Source organism: Littorina saxatilis, linkage group LG16, assembly GCF_037325665.1.
Source record: "Littorina saxatilis isolate snail1 linkage group LG16, US_GU_Lsax_2.0, whole genome shotgun sequence".
Lineage (NCBI taxonomy): Eukaryota > Metazoa > Mollusca > Gastropoda > Littorinimorpha > Littorinidae > Littorina > Littorina saxatilis.
This window is the reverse complement of record NC_090260.1, coordinates 10,141,072-10,157,789: the sequence shown is the minus strand read 5'-3', so window position 1 is coordinate 10,157,789 and position 16,718 is coordinate 10,141,072. Positions and strand designations below refer to the sequence as shown.

Sequence of the window (16,718 nt, the reverse complement as noted above, 5' to 3'; positions counted from 1 at the left end):
AGAGAGGGGAGAGAGAAAGAGAAAAAGATAGAGGGGGAGGGAGAGAGAGGAGAGAGAGAGGTGGGAGCGAGAGAGAAAAAGATAGAGAGGAAAAGAGGAAGAGAGAGGGGGGTAGAGAGAGAGAGAGAGAGGGGAAAGGGAGAAAGAGAGAGGGGGGAGAGAGAGAGGAGGAGAGGGGGAGAAAGAGGGGAGAAAGAGAGAGACAGGGGGAGAGGGGAGGGAGAGACAAATGGATTGAGAGGAGAGGGAGGGGAGGGCGAAAGAGATGGGGAAGAGCGAGATGGAGCGAGACTGAGGGGAGAGCGAGAGGGAGCGAGAGGGGGAATGTGGGTGAGAAAAAGAGAGGAAGAGAGTGAGAGACGGAGAGAGGGACAGAGACAGACACAGTGTAAATGGGCTCAAGGCGGTTCGGGCGCAGAGATCCGACAGATCGACGCTACACAATGTCGTCCGTTCCTGTGCCCGAATTCTTTTTACTGAAAATTAAGTAAAAGACGAACAAATACTGTACTCGATTGAAAACGAATACGTCAAAATTCACAATTATTGTCAAAATGTGACGTCGTCGTTAACTACTGAATACAGTATTTTCTTTATTAATGAAAACGCATGCGGCATTTTCAAGATCGCAGTGTTTGACCATATCAGAATCGAACACGGTAATCTAAACTGCTCGATTACAGATTCACTTTCATTCTAAAGCTTGCTTGATTTAATAACAAGACATTTGGACAATGTAGACAAACGCGCTTTTTGCAGGATCGTAATGTGAATATTTTCAGGTACGTGTGGCGTGGCGGCAGTGAACGATCATCACAGGATTGTGGGAGGTTCCAGAGCCCAGGCTGGGGAATACCCATGGCAGGTAAAACTCCTTCTTTGCATTTGATTAAGTGCAACAGGCGCGCACAAAAAGCGGACAAAAGGGCCAAACAATAAACCACTCTGGAACTCTCTTCCCTTCTCTGTCAGACACTGCTACCTCTCTCAGCTCTTTGAAACAACAGTTGACCACTTTTTTTTTCTCACAATGTCACACCAACCCGGCCTAATAATACTATTACTAATATCTTTTCCATTCCATTTCTGTACGTACTCCTCTCCTTTAAAGTTGGTATGATTGTTGAAAGTGTTCGCTGGGTATGTGTGTATATATATAGTGTGTATAGCATTTATATATATATTGTGTGAACAGAACATGTGGTGATGTTTGTCCGTATGATTAATTATTTTATGTAGGTTGTACATTTAATTGTTCCACTTTGTATGTGTTCTTTTGTAAAGGGCCCAGAGCACTTTAAAATGTCCAGTTATTATTATTATCCAAGCGGAGCGCGGGCGAAGCCCGCGCGTAGCGAGGTAGTTTTTTTTTTCATCTCCCAGCACTGAAATTTTTTTTGCCAAGTGGTGTCTGTCTGTGAACATTGTTCTAGAATTCATCTTTTAGCACAATATTAGCGACACTGTTTGGACAATTCTATTAAAATTAGGCGTACAAACTGATTTTGTTTCGGGGAATCCTCTCAGAGGATCAGAATTTTCATATAATATCATCGGAAGCTGTTACAACGGGAAAATGTGAAACTTTTGTCACTTTTTAACATGGAATTTCATCTTTGAGCGTTTCAAGCGGACTTTAATAAAATAGTTATTTGCGAATTAAGCAGCGGAAGACACTCACCGGTTCAACATGTGTATGGTCATTAAACCTCAAAACATTTCAGTAAGTGGTTTAGACAAACACCTCCGACATGTGAGGGTGACTGGTTTGTAGCTGAAGAGTTTTTTTCTAAAGTGTGTTCTAAATACAAATGACGTACTGGTAATGATGTAATGAGTTGTTCTAATCTTGTTCTTGGAACTCTTGCTGTTCCAAGCTTGTTCTTAGCAAGTCTTGGTGACGAGAACAAAGACTATCAATGAAATCTTTAGAAATAACCTCTGACAACGACGACGATGACGACGACGACGACGACGATAACAACAACAACAACAAATGACATCGACGACGACGACAACAACAACAACAACAACAACAACAACAACAACAACAACAACAACAACAACAAAAACAACAACACGAGAACAACAACAATCACGATAACGAACATGACAACAACAACACCAACAACTACGACGACAACTACAACGACTGGGTTATGATGACATCACCAATGATTTATCAAATGTTCAGTGACAGTGTCAAGGCTGTTAAAAAATCGTTAAATCCTATTTCTTCACTGATTCTTATGAAATTTTAAAGGTAGGTTTGTTGTCCCCAACTTATTTTCACTCCATACTTTTCCAGAAGAAAAACATAATTTTGGCAGTTAAAAACCGTTAAATTTCAATTCTTCACCGATATTTATGAAATTTTGTGGGTAGGTTCGTTGTCCCCAACTGATTTTCACTCTATACTTTTCCAGAAGAAAGACATAATTTTGGCAGTTAAAAAACGTTAAATTTCAATTCTTCACCTATCTTTATGAAATTTAGTGGGTGGGTCCGTTGTCCCAAACTGAATTTTAAGACATACTTTTCCAGACAAAAAAACTTATTTTTGGCAGTTAAAAACCGTTAAATCTCAATTCTTCATCGATATTTATGAAATTTTGTGGGTAGGTTCGTTGTCCCCAACTGATTTTCACTCCATACTTTTCCAGAAGAAAAACATAATTTTGGCAGTTAAAAACCGTTACATTTAAATTTTCACCTATCTTTATGAAATTTAGTGGGTGGGTCCGTTGTCCCAAACTGAATTTCAAGACAAACTATTCCAGTCAAAAAAACTTATTTTTGGCAGTTAAAAACCGTTAAGTCTCAATTCTACACCGATATTTATGACATTTTGTGGGTAGGTTTGTTGTCAGATTTGACATGATGGCAGAATTGAAAGTGTGAGATATCCTGATGTTTCACAATTTATGCTGCATAATTCAGCCCCATAGGCGCTTGAATTTTAGGTGGAGTTGGATTTTTTTTTCAGCCCAAACCAGTAACCCCCACATGGTTTTCATGTCCCTTTCTGAGAGACTTCAAGAAGTTTCAATTTGACGTCATGATTAGCCTGCCATATCAAATCAGTGGAGCCGAGTTTCCTTCTTTGGCCCATGCATTAGGATTCAGCAAGCTGTATATATACAAGATGTCAACAACCACCACTGATATAGCAGTATCCCTTCCTTATTAGCCCTCAAGCAATCCATTTAGAGAAAGCTGATGACAAGCCCTCGGCTGCCTTTCCGAGCTCTAAAACATCGCAGAACACAACCCTTGGCAGGGGTGTTTATCTTATCGCTCGGCCAGGAAAGAACAAATTTGCAAGCAAGACAAGGAAGAGAAATGAATTTCTGGCTGAAAATGTGCACAGTTAAGAAGTCACACACTGAGTCAGTTTAGTAGAAAGAGACATAGTCAGTACTATCAGGGCTGCTTAATAATAATACACACATTTTAAATCATCAGAATACACTCTCTGCAATCTTCTATACTGATTGCACAAAGAAAGATTCAATGCGGAAGAAATCAGTTAAATACTGCTGTTTCCTACATGTCGAACCGGTACATAAGAATCACATTACACCGCCAACCGAAAGACCAAACTTGTCAAAGTTTTGTAAGTGAACACTACATCTTACAAGCAACAAAATATGCATGTTAGTGCATTTACACCTCCAGCATACATACAGATTAAACTTATTACGCTTAGAACAATATTTATGCTGTTTTCAAGAAAAAAAAGTGAGTGTGGTTTAAGCTTTTTGAATATTCCGCGCAAATTTCGATGCTCCGCCCTGCAAGGTCACGGCGGCCGCTAGCTGCTGAGCAGCAGGAATTCGGAAATCTGTGGCACCATAGGCGCCTTCCTGTAACATTTACGTGGTTTTAAGTGTGTTTAACATTTCTCAGTTCCTGGAGCCCTTGCAATGATTATAATGATGACAAGAAGCAGAAGTTTCAAAGTAGTGTTACACTGAAAATGTGGTTGTCTTGAAACAATTAACACAGGTTTTTTTTCCATGTTGAGTGCAGCTGAGAATAGTTCTGTGTGAACTCAGTTATGCTGGTCCGCAGTAACCGAGCCGCTACTGTCGGAACTCGCGATAAAAGATAGGCCTAACCACAAAAAACACAATCGGCACTTTCTTAAAAATCTTCCTTAATCTATTGGTATATATATGATATTACACTGACTAACCTTTTCATCTAAACCCTAGTTCTTCTTTACGAATGAATGTATTTTCTACTTTTGACGAGAAAAAAATAAAATGTATTCAGCTAGAGCCTATGCTTTCTTACTGCTGGGTCGGTGTCTGTAGCAGACGATACTTTGCTCTGACAGAGAAACTGAATACAAGTCTAGAGTAAAGATAATGCAATGAACTTCGATATTTATCAACAGAGACAAAAGGTTCCTTTGGATATGCTTTCAAATAGAGATATTATATTCAGCAAGTATTTGTGTTGTTGAGTCAGTGGTGCATGATAACAGAGACATAATATAGCCTACATTGATCATCTATCTACATAATTATGTCTGATCACTGATGATAAGTTTGAACTCCATTTTGACAATTTTAACACAGACGCATATATTTTCGGGAAAGTGGGTGAAACACTGTACACTTTTCTTGGCAGTGCGGCGGATCTATCCAATTATAATTAAAATTCCAATCTTTAATCCCCCCCCCCCCCCCCCCCCCGGGCCTCTCTCCGGCTGCTGTTTCTAAAATCATCTTCTTTTATTTTGTTAATCTGTTTGGGGGGCTGGGGAGGGGGGGGGGAGATTGTGTGCTTAACAGATTGTTATTTAACCTGTGTTAGGCCACTTTAATGCAACTCGGTTCATCCATACATAATCCCGTTTATTTAAGACGGAAGCACGTGACCATCCTGGCAATACTCTCTAGATAGATAAAAGAAAGTGTTACTGTTAGCAGATTATATTTCACAGTTTTGGTTTTAATCAATAAATGCTTGAAGCGATTTTAAATTAGCATAATGATTGACCTTGCTAAAATGTGCAACTTGAACTAAGATACTTTATCGAAGTTTTTAATACAACATTATGATGCAGTCATGGTAACGCGTATGCGTCAAAATGTCGTCTGCAAAACCCCCACATACATAGCACAAACGCTCTGCTTTGCAGACTTCTCCAAGAGTTTTTACTGAGACTCGGTTCCGAAATTCTGAATTATAAACAGTGGCCACCAGAGATAAACAACGCCAACTCGCCTGCAGGCTAGCGGCGAAAGACAAACCGTTTAACACTTGACGACCAGGGGCTTGTTTTGTCAGCACACGCTAAACAAAACAAGGCAGCTATAACACAGGACTGTGAGCTCTAATACTGAATTCGCCTCCACTGTTTTGATATGCGCATTAGCAAGTCGATGACACATTTTAAGAGAGAGAGAGAGAGAGAGAGAGAGAGAGAGAGAGAGAGAGAGAGAGTGAGAGAGAGAGAGAGAGAGAGAGAGAGAGAGAGAGAGAGAATCATGTACACACAGATGGACGACTTCGCTTGGGGTATGTACTGCCCGGCAGTACACATCTACTTTATTATTATTATTATTATTATTATTATTATTATTTAAGTTATTGAGACATCCCAGTGCACTAAGGGATTTATAGAGCAAATCGAGAAAATTCATTATTGAACGAAGCGCATAGCGCTGAGTTCAATAATTATTTTCGAGATTTGCTCTATAAATCCCTTAGTGCACTGGGATTGTTTCAATAACGATATTGTCAGTACCGCCATAGAAAAAAGAAGATTCCAAACGCACATTTTGCAATGCGCATTTGAATAGGCATAACTGTGTGGTCAGGTCGTGCACAGTAAAGATCTACTTTTGTGTGGGGTGTCTCAAGTGTGTCGTGCTTTCGTCACACGCATTTTAATTTCTGTTGGTAAATTCCAGTGTAGCGTTAATCTGAACAGTGATGATCTTTCAGAGAGACCTCATTTGAACTCGGAGAAAGGCTCTTCATTATTTGCGATTCGAAACCTCCAGTCGAGCTTCGACGGATTGACTATGCGGAGTGACTCCCCTTGAATTGACTCGAAGCCGCGGGACTCGACGGTTCGCACATTTTCAAAACAAATGTGGCATATTTCCTCGTGTTCTATCTTCACTCATCGGGGAGTCTGATACTAAATATGAACGGTAAGAATGCTCTGACCCCTACACGTATTATATCCCCATCGTTTTTTCGTTCACATTTGCCCAACATGTTAATTTGCTGAGCGGGGTTAATGTCGTCTGCTAGGCTACCTGCCAACCTGGGCAATGGAACGACTGCAGTCTGCACTGAGTCTGTACGCATAAGGCAGGCTGCTAATAAATCTTATATATGGTAAGAACGTTCCGAACCTTACACGTTTTCGATTACGATTGTTCTTGCTTTGAAATAATAATTCTGAAACCATTCATTTACTGAACTGATGTAGTCGTATTTCTGTGTTGTCTGCTACAGAATCGATCGAGTCAGTCTTCCAAACTGGTCTTGCTGGTACGTTATCGGAATAACACTTGTGTTTTCTGTTAGCCGCTGGGAATTGTATACTAACTCATCATTTGGTAATGTGGATGATAAGCTACATGCCACTAACACGGCATATGAGAAGAATCTATGCAATTCGGCGAAAATTAGATGAAACACAGCGGCTTCTATTTTTTTTAGATCACTGGCACTGGCACAGGCACATGCAATCTGTCAGAAAAAAAACCCACTTCTGCTTTAATTGAGAAGCAGGGAATTTATGGTCATTTGGTATTGTGGAGAATATAAGCTACATGTCATTAATTAATTCTGAGGATGAGAGCACAGTCTTGCTTAGGCAAAGGGCGCAAGAATACGCTCTGTGGAAAAGTTAGCGCACTCCAAGAGTGCGCTAACAGTTTTAGCGCATCGCCATTAGCCAATCAACTGGTTCACATCAGTCATGTGACACCAGTACTTACTGACAATTATTATTATTATTATTATTATTATCCAAGCGGAGCGCGGGCGAAGCCCGCGCGTAGCGAGGTAGTTTTTTTTTTCATCTCCCAGCACTGAAAATTTTTTTGCCAAGTGGTGTCTGTCTGTGAACATTGTTCTAGAATTCATCTTTTAGCACAATATTAGCGACACTGTTTGGACAATTCTATTAAAATTAGGCGTACAAACTGATTTTGTTTCGGGGAATCCTCTCAGAGGATCAGAATTTTCATATAATATCATCGGAAGCTGTTACAACGGGAAAATGTGAAACTTTTGTCACTTTTTAACATGGAATTTCATCTTTGAGCGTTTCAAGCGGACTTTAATAAAATAGTTATTTGCGAATTAAGCAGCGGAAGACACTCACCGGTTCAACATGTGTATGGTCATTAAACCTCAAAACATTTCAGTAAGTGGTTTAGACAAACACCTCCGACATGTGAGGGTGACTGGTTTGTAGCTGAAGAGTTTTTTTCTAAAGTGTGTTCTAAATACAAATGACGTACTGGTAATGATGTAATGAGTTGTTCTAATCTTGTTCTTGGAACTCTTGCTGTTCCAAGCTTGTTCTTAGCAAGTCTTGGTGACGAGAACAAAGACTATCAATGAAATCTTTAGAAATAACCTCTGACAACGACGACGATGACGACGACGACGACGATAACAACAACAACAACAAATGACATCGACGACGACGACGACAACAACAACAACAACAACAACAACAACAACAACAACAACAACAAAAACAACAACACGAGAACAACAACAATCACGACAACGAACATGACAACAACAACACCAACAACTACGACGACAACTACAACGACTGGGTTATGATGACATCACCAATGATTTATCAAATGTTCAGTGTCAAGGCTGTTAAAAAATCGTTAAATCCTATTTCTTCACTGATTCTTATGAAATTTTAAAGGTAGGTTTGTTGTCCCCAACTTATTTTCACTCCATACTTTTCCAGAAGAAAAACATAATTTTGGCAGTTAAAAACCGTTAAATTTCAATTCTTCACCGATATTTATGAAATTTTGTGGGTAGGTTCGTTGTCCCCAACTGATTTTCACTCTATACTTTTCCAGAAGAAAGACATAATTTTGGCAGTTAAAAAACGTTAAATTTCAATTCTTCACCTATCTTTATGAAATTTAGTGGGTGGGTCCGTTGTCCCAAACTGAATTTTAAGACATACTTTTCCAGACAAAAAAACTTATTTTTGGCAGTTAAAAACCGTTAAATCTCAATTCTTCATCGATATTTATGAAATTTTGTGGGTAGGTTCGTTGTCCCCAACTGATTTTCAGTCCATACTTTTCCAGAAGAAAAACATAATTTTGGCAGTTAAAAACCGTTAAATTCCATTTCCTTACCTATCTTTTTGAAATTTAGTGGGTGGGTCCGTTGTACTTTAAAACTGAATCTCATGACCCACATGTCAAGAAAAAAACCCTACATGTCGGCAGTTAAAAACCGTTAAGTCTCAATTCTACACCGATATTTATGAAAGATTGTGGGTCGATCCGTTGTCCTGTACTGAATTTCATAGAATATATGTCATCACTATTCACCTCTAATAATCAGATAATCTTGGTTCACAGTGAATCTCTTTACGTCCAATAAACTTTTAATCTTGGTGCACAGTGAAACTCGTGGCATGAGATGTTGGACGACACTTCATGCTGTACTCCAATTGTAACATTTTAAGAGACTGTCAGGGCGCCGAGACTATTTGACAATATTGTTCCATGACGTAAATGATGTCATCGTGTTTGCTCATAATGACGTAATACTGCACATTGGTTCGAAGATCCACAGGAATTATTCCAAAAAGCAGCTGCAGCATGGAGGCGTCAACGGCAACATCCACGTTATGGAAGCATTAACAGTAACGTTCACGGTGTGGAAGCCTCGATGGTAGCATCAACAGTAACGTCAGTAATAACGTAGCAGCACTTAAAGCAATGAAAACACGTCATCGATGACACATTTTAAGACAGAGAGAGAGAGAGAGAGAGAGAGAGAGAGAGAGAGAGAGAGAGAGAGAGAGAGAGAGAGAGAGAGAGAGAGAGAGAGAGAGAGAGAGAGAGAGAGAGAATCATGTACACACAGATGGACGACTTCGCTTGGGGTATGTACTGCCCGGCAGTACACATCTACTTTATTGGTGTTTTAAACGCAACAATTGGGCACGCTGTGGTAAGTAGAAGAAAGTGTGTTTACGATCAGAAAAAGCCTATCAAAGTCAGGAATCGTGTTTTTCTTTCTCTATTTTCACTTTATAACTTACCACAGAAACTAAGCAACAGTGTAGTACCACTTGAAGTGCAATATCTTGTACTTTATTATTATTATAAACGTTGACAAATAAGCCTAGTATTGGGATTTTCGTTAAAGAAACAGATGCTGAAACCCAAATATGAAAAGAAAAAGTATGTTTCCCACCATTTTTCACTATCAACGAGAATTTTGAAGAAAGGCGTGGTCTAAAACCTGTGACGTCGTATCGCAATATTGCTTAAATAAATAAACCCATTTTTCAGCAGAAGTAAAGCAGATTCTTCAAATGCACATACGTTTCTGGCTGAAACACTACTATTTAGATTTGGGATCAAACACCTATACACTATCCCAAAGTTGGTTGTAGATAACTTGTTTGACGGGGATAGCTCAGTCGATAGCTGCGCTGCCTGGAAACATGGTGTCGCTTTCGGTGTGGGTTCGACCCCCTCGGCGAGTTTATTTTCCTCAGAGTTAACTGTGTGCAGACTCTCATCGGTGTCCGCGAACACCCCCGAGTGCTCGCATGCGCACGATAAAGATCCCGAAGTTCACATCGAGAGACTCAGGGCTTGGAAACATGAACAAACGCATGCAGGCAAAAGAACAAATGGGTAGAGCCACACTCTATGGCTGTTCGCTGTCCTCAGTGAGAAAGCAGCCCGACTTTCCATGAGGATAACGATATAATATAATACCAGTACTACCCAGCCAGCACGCCTAGATGTGCCCCAGATTGGCTCCATATGTGCTCCGCTGTATGTGGGGAACATAAAGGATGAATATGGGCGGTATTGTTCCACTCCATACCCCAGATGCTACCCACGTGGGACACAGATCAGCTCACTGGGTCCCAGAAGACATGTGCGAAATAACATGGGACCGATATGGGGCTCACATGCGGTGCTGGTAGGCTAATACCAATACCAATACACGGAATACCTTGTTTCCAGGTGTCTTTGCGCTACCAGTACCAGCACCTGTGTGGAGGAACACTGATAGACAAGCAGTGGGTGCTCACTGCGGCGCATTGCTTTGAAGAGTGAGTCTTGGTACCTTGTGTCAGCTACTTTACGATAGAAGTCAGGTCTTGTGTGAAGGAACACTGATAGGTTTGTTGATTTAACAATGTACACATTTGACTGAGAAAAGAAAAGACCTATGAAGAAGGTTTGCTCCAAGCCACACACACACACACACAAAATAAATACAAATACAAAATAATAATAAGGCAAACAAGAATAGTAGTAGCAAACCTGCATGCAACTGAGGTTAAAAAAAAAACAAGTCGCGTAAGGCGAAAATACAATATTTAGTCAAGTAGCTGTCGAACTCACAGAATGAAACTGAACGCAATGCCATTTTACTCGTGGCATCGTCAGACCACCGCTCATGGCAAAGGCAGTGAAATTGACAAGAAGAGCGGGGTAGTAGTTGCGCTAAGAAGGATAGCACGCTTTTCTGTACCTCTCTTTGTTTTAACTTTCTGAGCGTGTTTTTAATCCAAACATATCATATCTATATGTTTTTGGAATCAGGAACCGACAAGGAATAAGATGAAAGGGATTTTAAATTGCTTTGGACAATTTAATTTTGATAATAATTTTTATATATTTAATTTTCAGAGCTTGTTTTTAATCCGAATATAACATATTTATATGTTTTTGGAATCAGCAAATGATGGAAAATAAGATAAACGTAAATTTGGAGCGTTTTATAAATTTTTATTTTTTTTTACAATTTTCCGATTTTTAATGACCAAAGTCATTAATTAATTTTTAAGCCACCAAGCTGAAATGCGATACCGAACCCGGGCTTTGTCGAAGATTACTTGACCAAAATTTCAACCAATTTGGTTGAAAAATGAGGGCGTGACAGTGCCGCCTCAACTTTCACGAAAAGCCGGATATGACGTCATCAAAGACATTTCTCAAAAAAATGAAAAAAACGTTCGGGGATTTCATACCCAGGAACTCTCATGTCAAATTTCATAAAGATCGGTCCAGTAGTTTCGTCTGAATCGCTCTACACACACACACAGACAGACACACAGACAGACACACACACACACACACACACACACACACACACACACACACACACACACACACACACACACACACACACACACATACACCACGACCCTCGTTTCGATTCCCCCTCGATGTTAAAATATTTAGTCAAAACTTGACTAAATGTAAAAAGGAACACTGATAGACAACCAGTGGGTCCTCACTGCTGCACATTACTTTCAAGACTGAGTCTTTGAACCGCGTGTCTGTCTATGTCTGTTCGTGAATGTCTGTAGCTATCTGAGGATCAACTCAGTAAGGAAGGGGCTACATACATGAGGCCGGGGTACAGAGACAGGAGCGGCAGGTGTGTGGGGGTACATAGACAGGAGCGACAGGTGTGTGGGGGTACAGAGACAGGAGCGACAGGTGTGTGGGGGTACAGAGACAGGAGCGGCAGGTGTGTGGGGGTACAGAGACAGGAGCGGCAGGTGTGTGGGGGTACAGAGACAGGAGCGGCAGGTGTGTGGGGGAACAGAGACAGGAGCGGCAGGTGCGTGGGGGTACAGAGACAGGAGCGGCAGGTGTGTGGGGGTACAGAGACAGGAGCGGCAGGTGTGTGGGGGTACAGAGACAGGAGCGGCAGGTGTGTGGGGGAACAGAGACAGGAGCGGCAGGTGTGTGGGGGTACAGAGACAGGAGCGGCAGGTGTGTGGGGGAACAGAGACAGGAGCGGCAGGTGTGTGGGGGTACAGAGACAGGAGCGGCAGGTGTGTGGGGGAACAGAGACAGGAGCGGCAGGTGTGTGGGGGTACAGAGACAGGAGCGGCAGGTGTGTGGGGGAACAGAGACAGGAGCGACAGGTGTGTGGGGGTACAGAGACAGGAGCGGCAGGTGTGTGGGGGTACAGAGACAGGAGCGGCAGGTGTGTGGGGGTACAGAGACAGGAGCGGCAGGTGTGTGGGGGTACAGAGACAGGAGTGGCAGGTGTGTGGGGGTACAGAGACAGGAGTGGCAGGTGTGTGGGGGTACAGAGACAGGAGTGGCAGGTGTGTGGGGGTACAGAGACAGGAGCGGCAGGTGTGTGGGGGTACATAGACAGGAGCGGCAGGTGTGTGGGGGTACAGAGACAGGAGCGGCAGGTGTGTGGGGGTATAGAGACAGGAGCGACAGGTGTGTGGGGGTACAGAGACAGGAGCGGCAGGTGTGTGGGGGTACAGAGACAGGAGCGGCAGGTGTGTGGGGGTACAGAGACAGGAGCGACAGGTGTGTGGGGGTACAGAGACAGGAGCGGCAGGTGTGTGGGGGTACAGAGACAGGAGCGGCAGGTGTGTGGGGGTACAGAGACAGGAGCGGCAGGTGTGTGGGGGAACAGAGACAGGAGCGGCAGGTGTGTGGGGGTACAGAGACAGGAGCGACAGGTGTGTGGGGGTACAGAGACAGGAGCGGCAGGTGTGTGGGGGTACAGAGACAGGAGCGGCAGGTGTGTGGGGGCCGCGCCTGGTGAGTTAAGGGTGGAGATTTTGTCGACCTCCCGTATGTGCAGCCTTGGTAGCGCCTTGTCCCCCTTTGGTTTAAACACAATTTTATTCACAATTTCTTCGCATGAACAGTTAAAAACACACAGCTAGGACACATACGCACAAGACCAAGTGCGCACGGAAAAGATCCTGTAGTTCATGTCCGAGTCCGGTGAGTTATAGAAACACGAAAAACACAAGCATGCATCCCCCACAATTGGCGTATATGGCTCGATCACAAGTGGGAGGGGAGGATAAAGGCGGTCATGCATGTACAAATCCACGTGTGCAACAACACGAGTATACATGGGAGTTTCGTCCATGAACGCAGAAATGAAGAAGAAATAAAATGAGAGAAAAAAAAGTGTCCGCAGTACACTTGTATTGACAAACAACATCCTGCTCTTTTCAGCACGGTGCAACAGTACTGGACGGTGGCGGTGGGTATCAACGACATCGGACACGTCAGCAACAGTCACGTGATCGGCGTATCACACATCTATCGCCATCGCAACTACAACAAGAACACCTACGAGAACGACATCGCCCTGATCAAGCTGTCTCACCCTGTGGACCTCACCGGACAGTTCGCCAGGACCGCCTGTCTGCCCGAAGCCAGTGAAACTTTTGAGGGTCTCGTCTGTACCGTCACTGGCTGGGGGTCCATTCACAGTGGTAAGTGTTCTTTTTGTTGTTGTTGTTGTTGTTGTTGTTGTTGTTGTTGTTGTTGTTGTTGTTGTTGTTGTTGGTGGTGGTGGTGGTGGTGATTCTGTTGATGTTGTTATTGTTGCTGTTGTTGCTGTTGTCATTTTTGCTGTTTGTTGTCGTTGTCGTTGTTGTTGCTGTTGGTGTTGTTGTTGTTGTTGTTGTTGTTGTTGTTGTTGTTGTTGTTGTTGTTGATTTTGTTGTTGTTGTTGTTGGTGGTGGTGGTGGTTTTGTTGATGTAGTTGTCGTTGTTGTTGTCGTTGTTGATGTTGGTGTTTTTGTTGTTGTTGCTGTTGTTATTGTTGGTGGTGTTGTAGGCTCTATCTGTAAGCACTACTATAGAGGTGCCTTCCTACCTAATTAGACTGGGGGGTCTGTGTGGCCTGCCCCCTGCCCCCCCCCCTTCCTTATACTGTTGAAATTTAGCATTTTAAATGTTTTGTATAGTCTCTCCTTGAGAAAAAGGTACATTTGCAGGACCCCCCTCCATCCTCTCAGATCCAGCAGTGTGACTACAATGTGTGTGACACATGTCAACTTGGCTAGAATGTGTCACGAGCGCGACCCATGTGACGTAACACTAGTTATATTAGAACTATACTTCTATGCAAATACCAAACTGACGTCATTCGTTTTACGTCACACCAGACGGCGACACAGTGATGCACATGAGAGAGGTGGACCTGCCGGTCATGAGCAACAGTCTGTGTTCGTACTACATCGGGGGTGGCAGAATCCACACGTCCAATATCTGTGCCGGCTATTCCCAGGGAGGCAAGGACTCGTGTCAGGTATGACTACACAAATACGAATACGAATGTTTAAATGTGGTGAGGCTTAGCCTCTTCAAAAAGTTAGGGGGGGGGGGGGGGGCATACAGGTTTTTTTGCAAAAATATGTAGACGGAACCGATGTAACGAAACCGAACAGTCCGTGCCATGAATACCGCAGCACTTAGTCGACATTGCATTCAAATGCAGTATTGCAGTCACGACAGTTCGCGTGGCACGATAGATGTTTGCAGTTCCTGAGTTGTGCCATGCTCAGCCAAGACAGTCCAGAATATGACTACACAAAGACCTACAGAGACACAGCCACGAACAAACAGAAACATACCCACACAAACAGACAAATACAGACACGTACAAAGACAGACACAGACAAACGTAGACAGACACATGTATACACAGACTGACAGACACAGACATAGACAGCCAGCTATCAAAAACTGACGACATTTTAAGAAGTCAGCTATCAAAAACTGACGACATTTTAAGAAGTCAGCTATCAAAAACTGACGACATTTTAAGAAGTCGGCTATCAAAAACTGACAACATGTCAAGAAGTCAGCTTTCACAAACTGACAACATTTTAAGAAGTCAGCTATCAAAAACTGACGACATGTCAAGAAGTCAGCTTTCACAAACTGACAACATTTTAAGAAGTCAGCTATCACAAACTGACAACATTTTAAGAAGTCAGCTATCAAAAACTGACAACATTTTAAGAAGTCAGCTATCAAACACTGACAACATTTTTAGAAGTCGGCTATCGGCTATTTGTATTGGCCCCGAGTAGGGGTCGACCCCGGACCGCCGGCGTAACTCTCACTTACTCGTTTACACATGTCGTGTGCATTTATAGCGCTTACTTCCCTTTGTTTGTCAGATTGAATTTCTTACAAGTGGGATTGTCTCTACTTAGCCTAACACGCGTGTTGTGTCCATGACAGAAGGAGTATGCCTTTAACGTTCTAATCACTTCCACAAACTTGCCCTTGCATTTGTGTTGTTATTTCATACAAGCGATGTTTCTTATAACCGAGGTTTTTTTTTATTCGTGGGTTCGACTGTACTTAACCTAACACGCGTGTTGTGTTCATGACAGAAGGAGTGTGACTCCAACGTTCTAGTCACTTCCTCAAACTTGCCCTTGCATTCCTGTTGTTATTTCCTATAAGCGATGTTTCTTATATCCGAGTTTCTTATAAGCGGGTTTGACTGTACTGAACCTATTATACGTGTTGTGTCCACCCGAGCAGGGCGACAGCGGCGACCCCCTGGTGTGCAAAAAGAACGGGGTGTGGAAGATAGCCGGGGTGGTATCGTGGGGGTTCGGGTGTGCCCAGCGCAACTCGCCTGGGGTGTATACCCGGGTGTCATCCTTCTTGCCCTGGATTTCGTCTGTCAAAGCACAGTACCCTTAGAGTTTAGCTGGAGTGTGTTTGTTTGTGTATGTTTTTCATAAAATAGTTGCTTGTGACAAACCTGGGGCCAGTTTCATATACGCGCTCTTAGGCGTTCCTAGGAATAGGGCCTTAAGAGCTCTTAGCTGAGAGTGGGACGAAAGTTAGGAACGACTCGTTTCATGAACCATCTCAGGGGTCACTCTTTGCTAAGAGCAGCAAAGCGATATTTTTTAGTTGCGTATAAGATTGGTTGCGTCACGTCCGATTGAAAGTCACAACATCCGGCGAAAGCAGACGAAAAGCAGACGACACCACACGGATCCAAACAACGCAAGGACACATTTACAGAGAGAGAAATGTTAACCCTCCTTGCGGATGTCAACGAAAGCAACGCGATAGTGGAGGCTAGTTTTTGTAGCTCGTCACGAAACGAATAAAATACGAGCCTTGCATGGTACAGTACATAGATCTAGATCTGAATGACGTCCTTGAAATCATCCGAAATGAATTTTCTCGGCCTAAAAATTGTTAATAACTTCTACATCTGCAAACCGAATCACTTGATATTTGGTGTGCAAAAACTTCATCCTATGCATGACGCTTGTACAAATTGACACATTTATAGATTAAATGGTCTGACTTTTGTGCATTTTCAAAAAAGGTTGCCAAATTCGGGGATCGACTCAACAGTACGAGGTTTGAATTGTTCAGTAACCGAACTATACCCGATTTCAGCACTCAAGATTGTTACATTTGGGATAAATTGAATGACATATAGTATACATGAATCAATATTAGACAGTCAGTTATTTGAATATAGCAATAACAAGCAGGATCAGGGCATTTCCAATGGATGAATGCGTTCCTGTCATTAATGAATTTTGCGCGGCATTGCGAAAGTGTAACTGTACAATGAAGTTTGTTTTTTTCTCAGTCATTTGAGTTTAGCAAATATGTTCATAGTTGTTGTGCATGCACTTTAGTTCATCCACGACCATTCTACACAGT

At 42.6% G+C, this 16,718-nt stretch overlaps 1 protein-coding gene across 1 annotated transcript in view; it reads left to right on the top strand.

The window, feature by feature from the left end:
* Positions 1-15,787, top strand: part of LOC138951303 (trypsin-like) — an 18,783-nt gene extending 2,996 nt beyond the window's left edge. The window contains exons 3-7 of the mRNA XM_070322931.1: positions 783-865; positions 10,239-10,327; positions 13,230-13,492; positions 14,171-14,313; positions 15,564-15,787. Of these exons, the coding sequence (XP_070179032.1) occupies positions 783-865; positions 10,239-10,327; positions 13,230-13,492; positions 14,171-14,313; positions 15,564-15,728 (743 nt within the window). The 3' untranslated portion in view covers positions 15,729-15,787. The remainder of the gene's footprint in view (positions 1-782; positions 866-10,238; positions 10,328-13,229; positions 13,493-14,170; positions 14,314-15,563) is intronic.
* Positions 15,788-16,718: the final 931 nt, after the last annotated feature.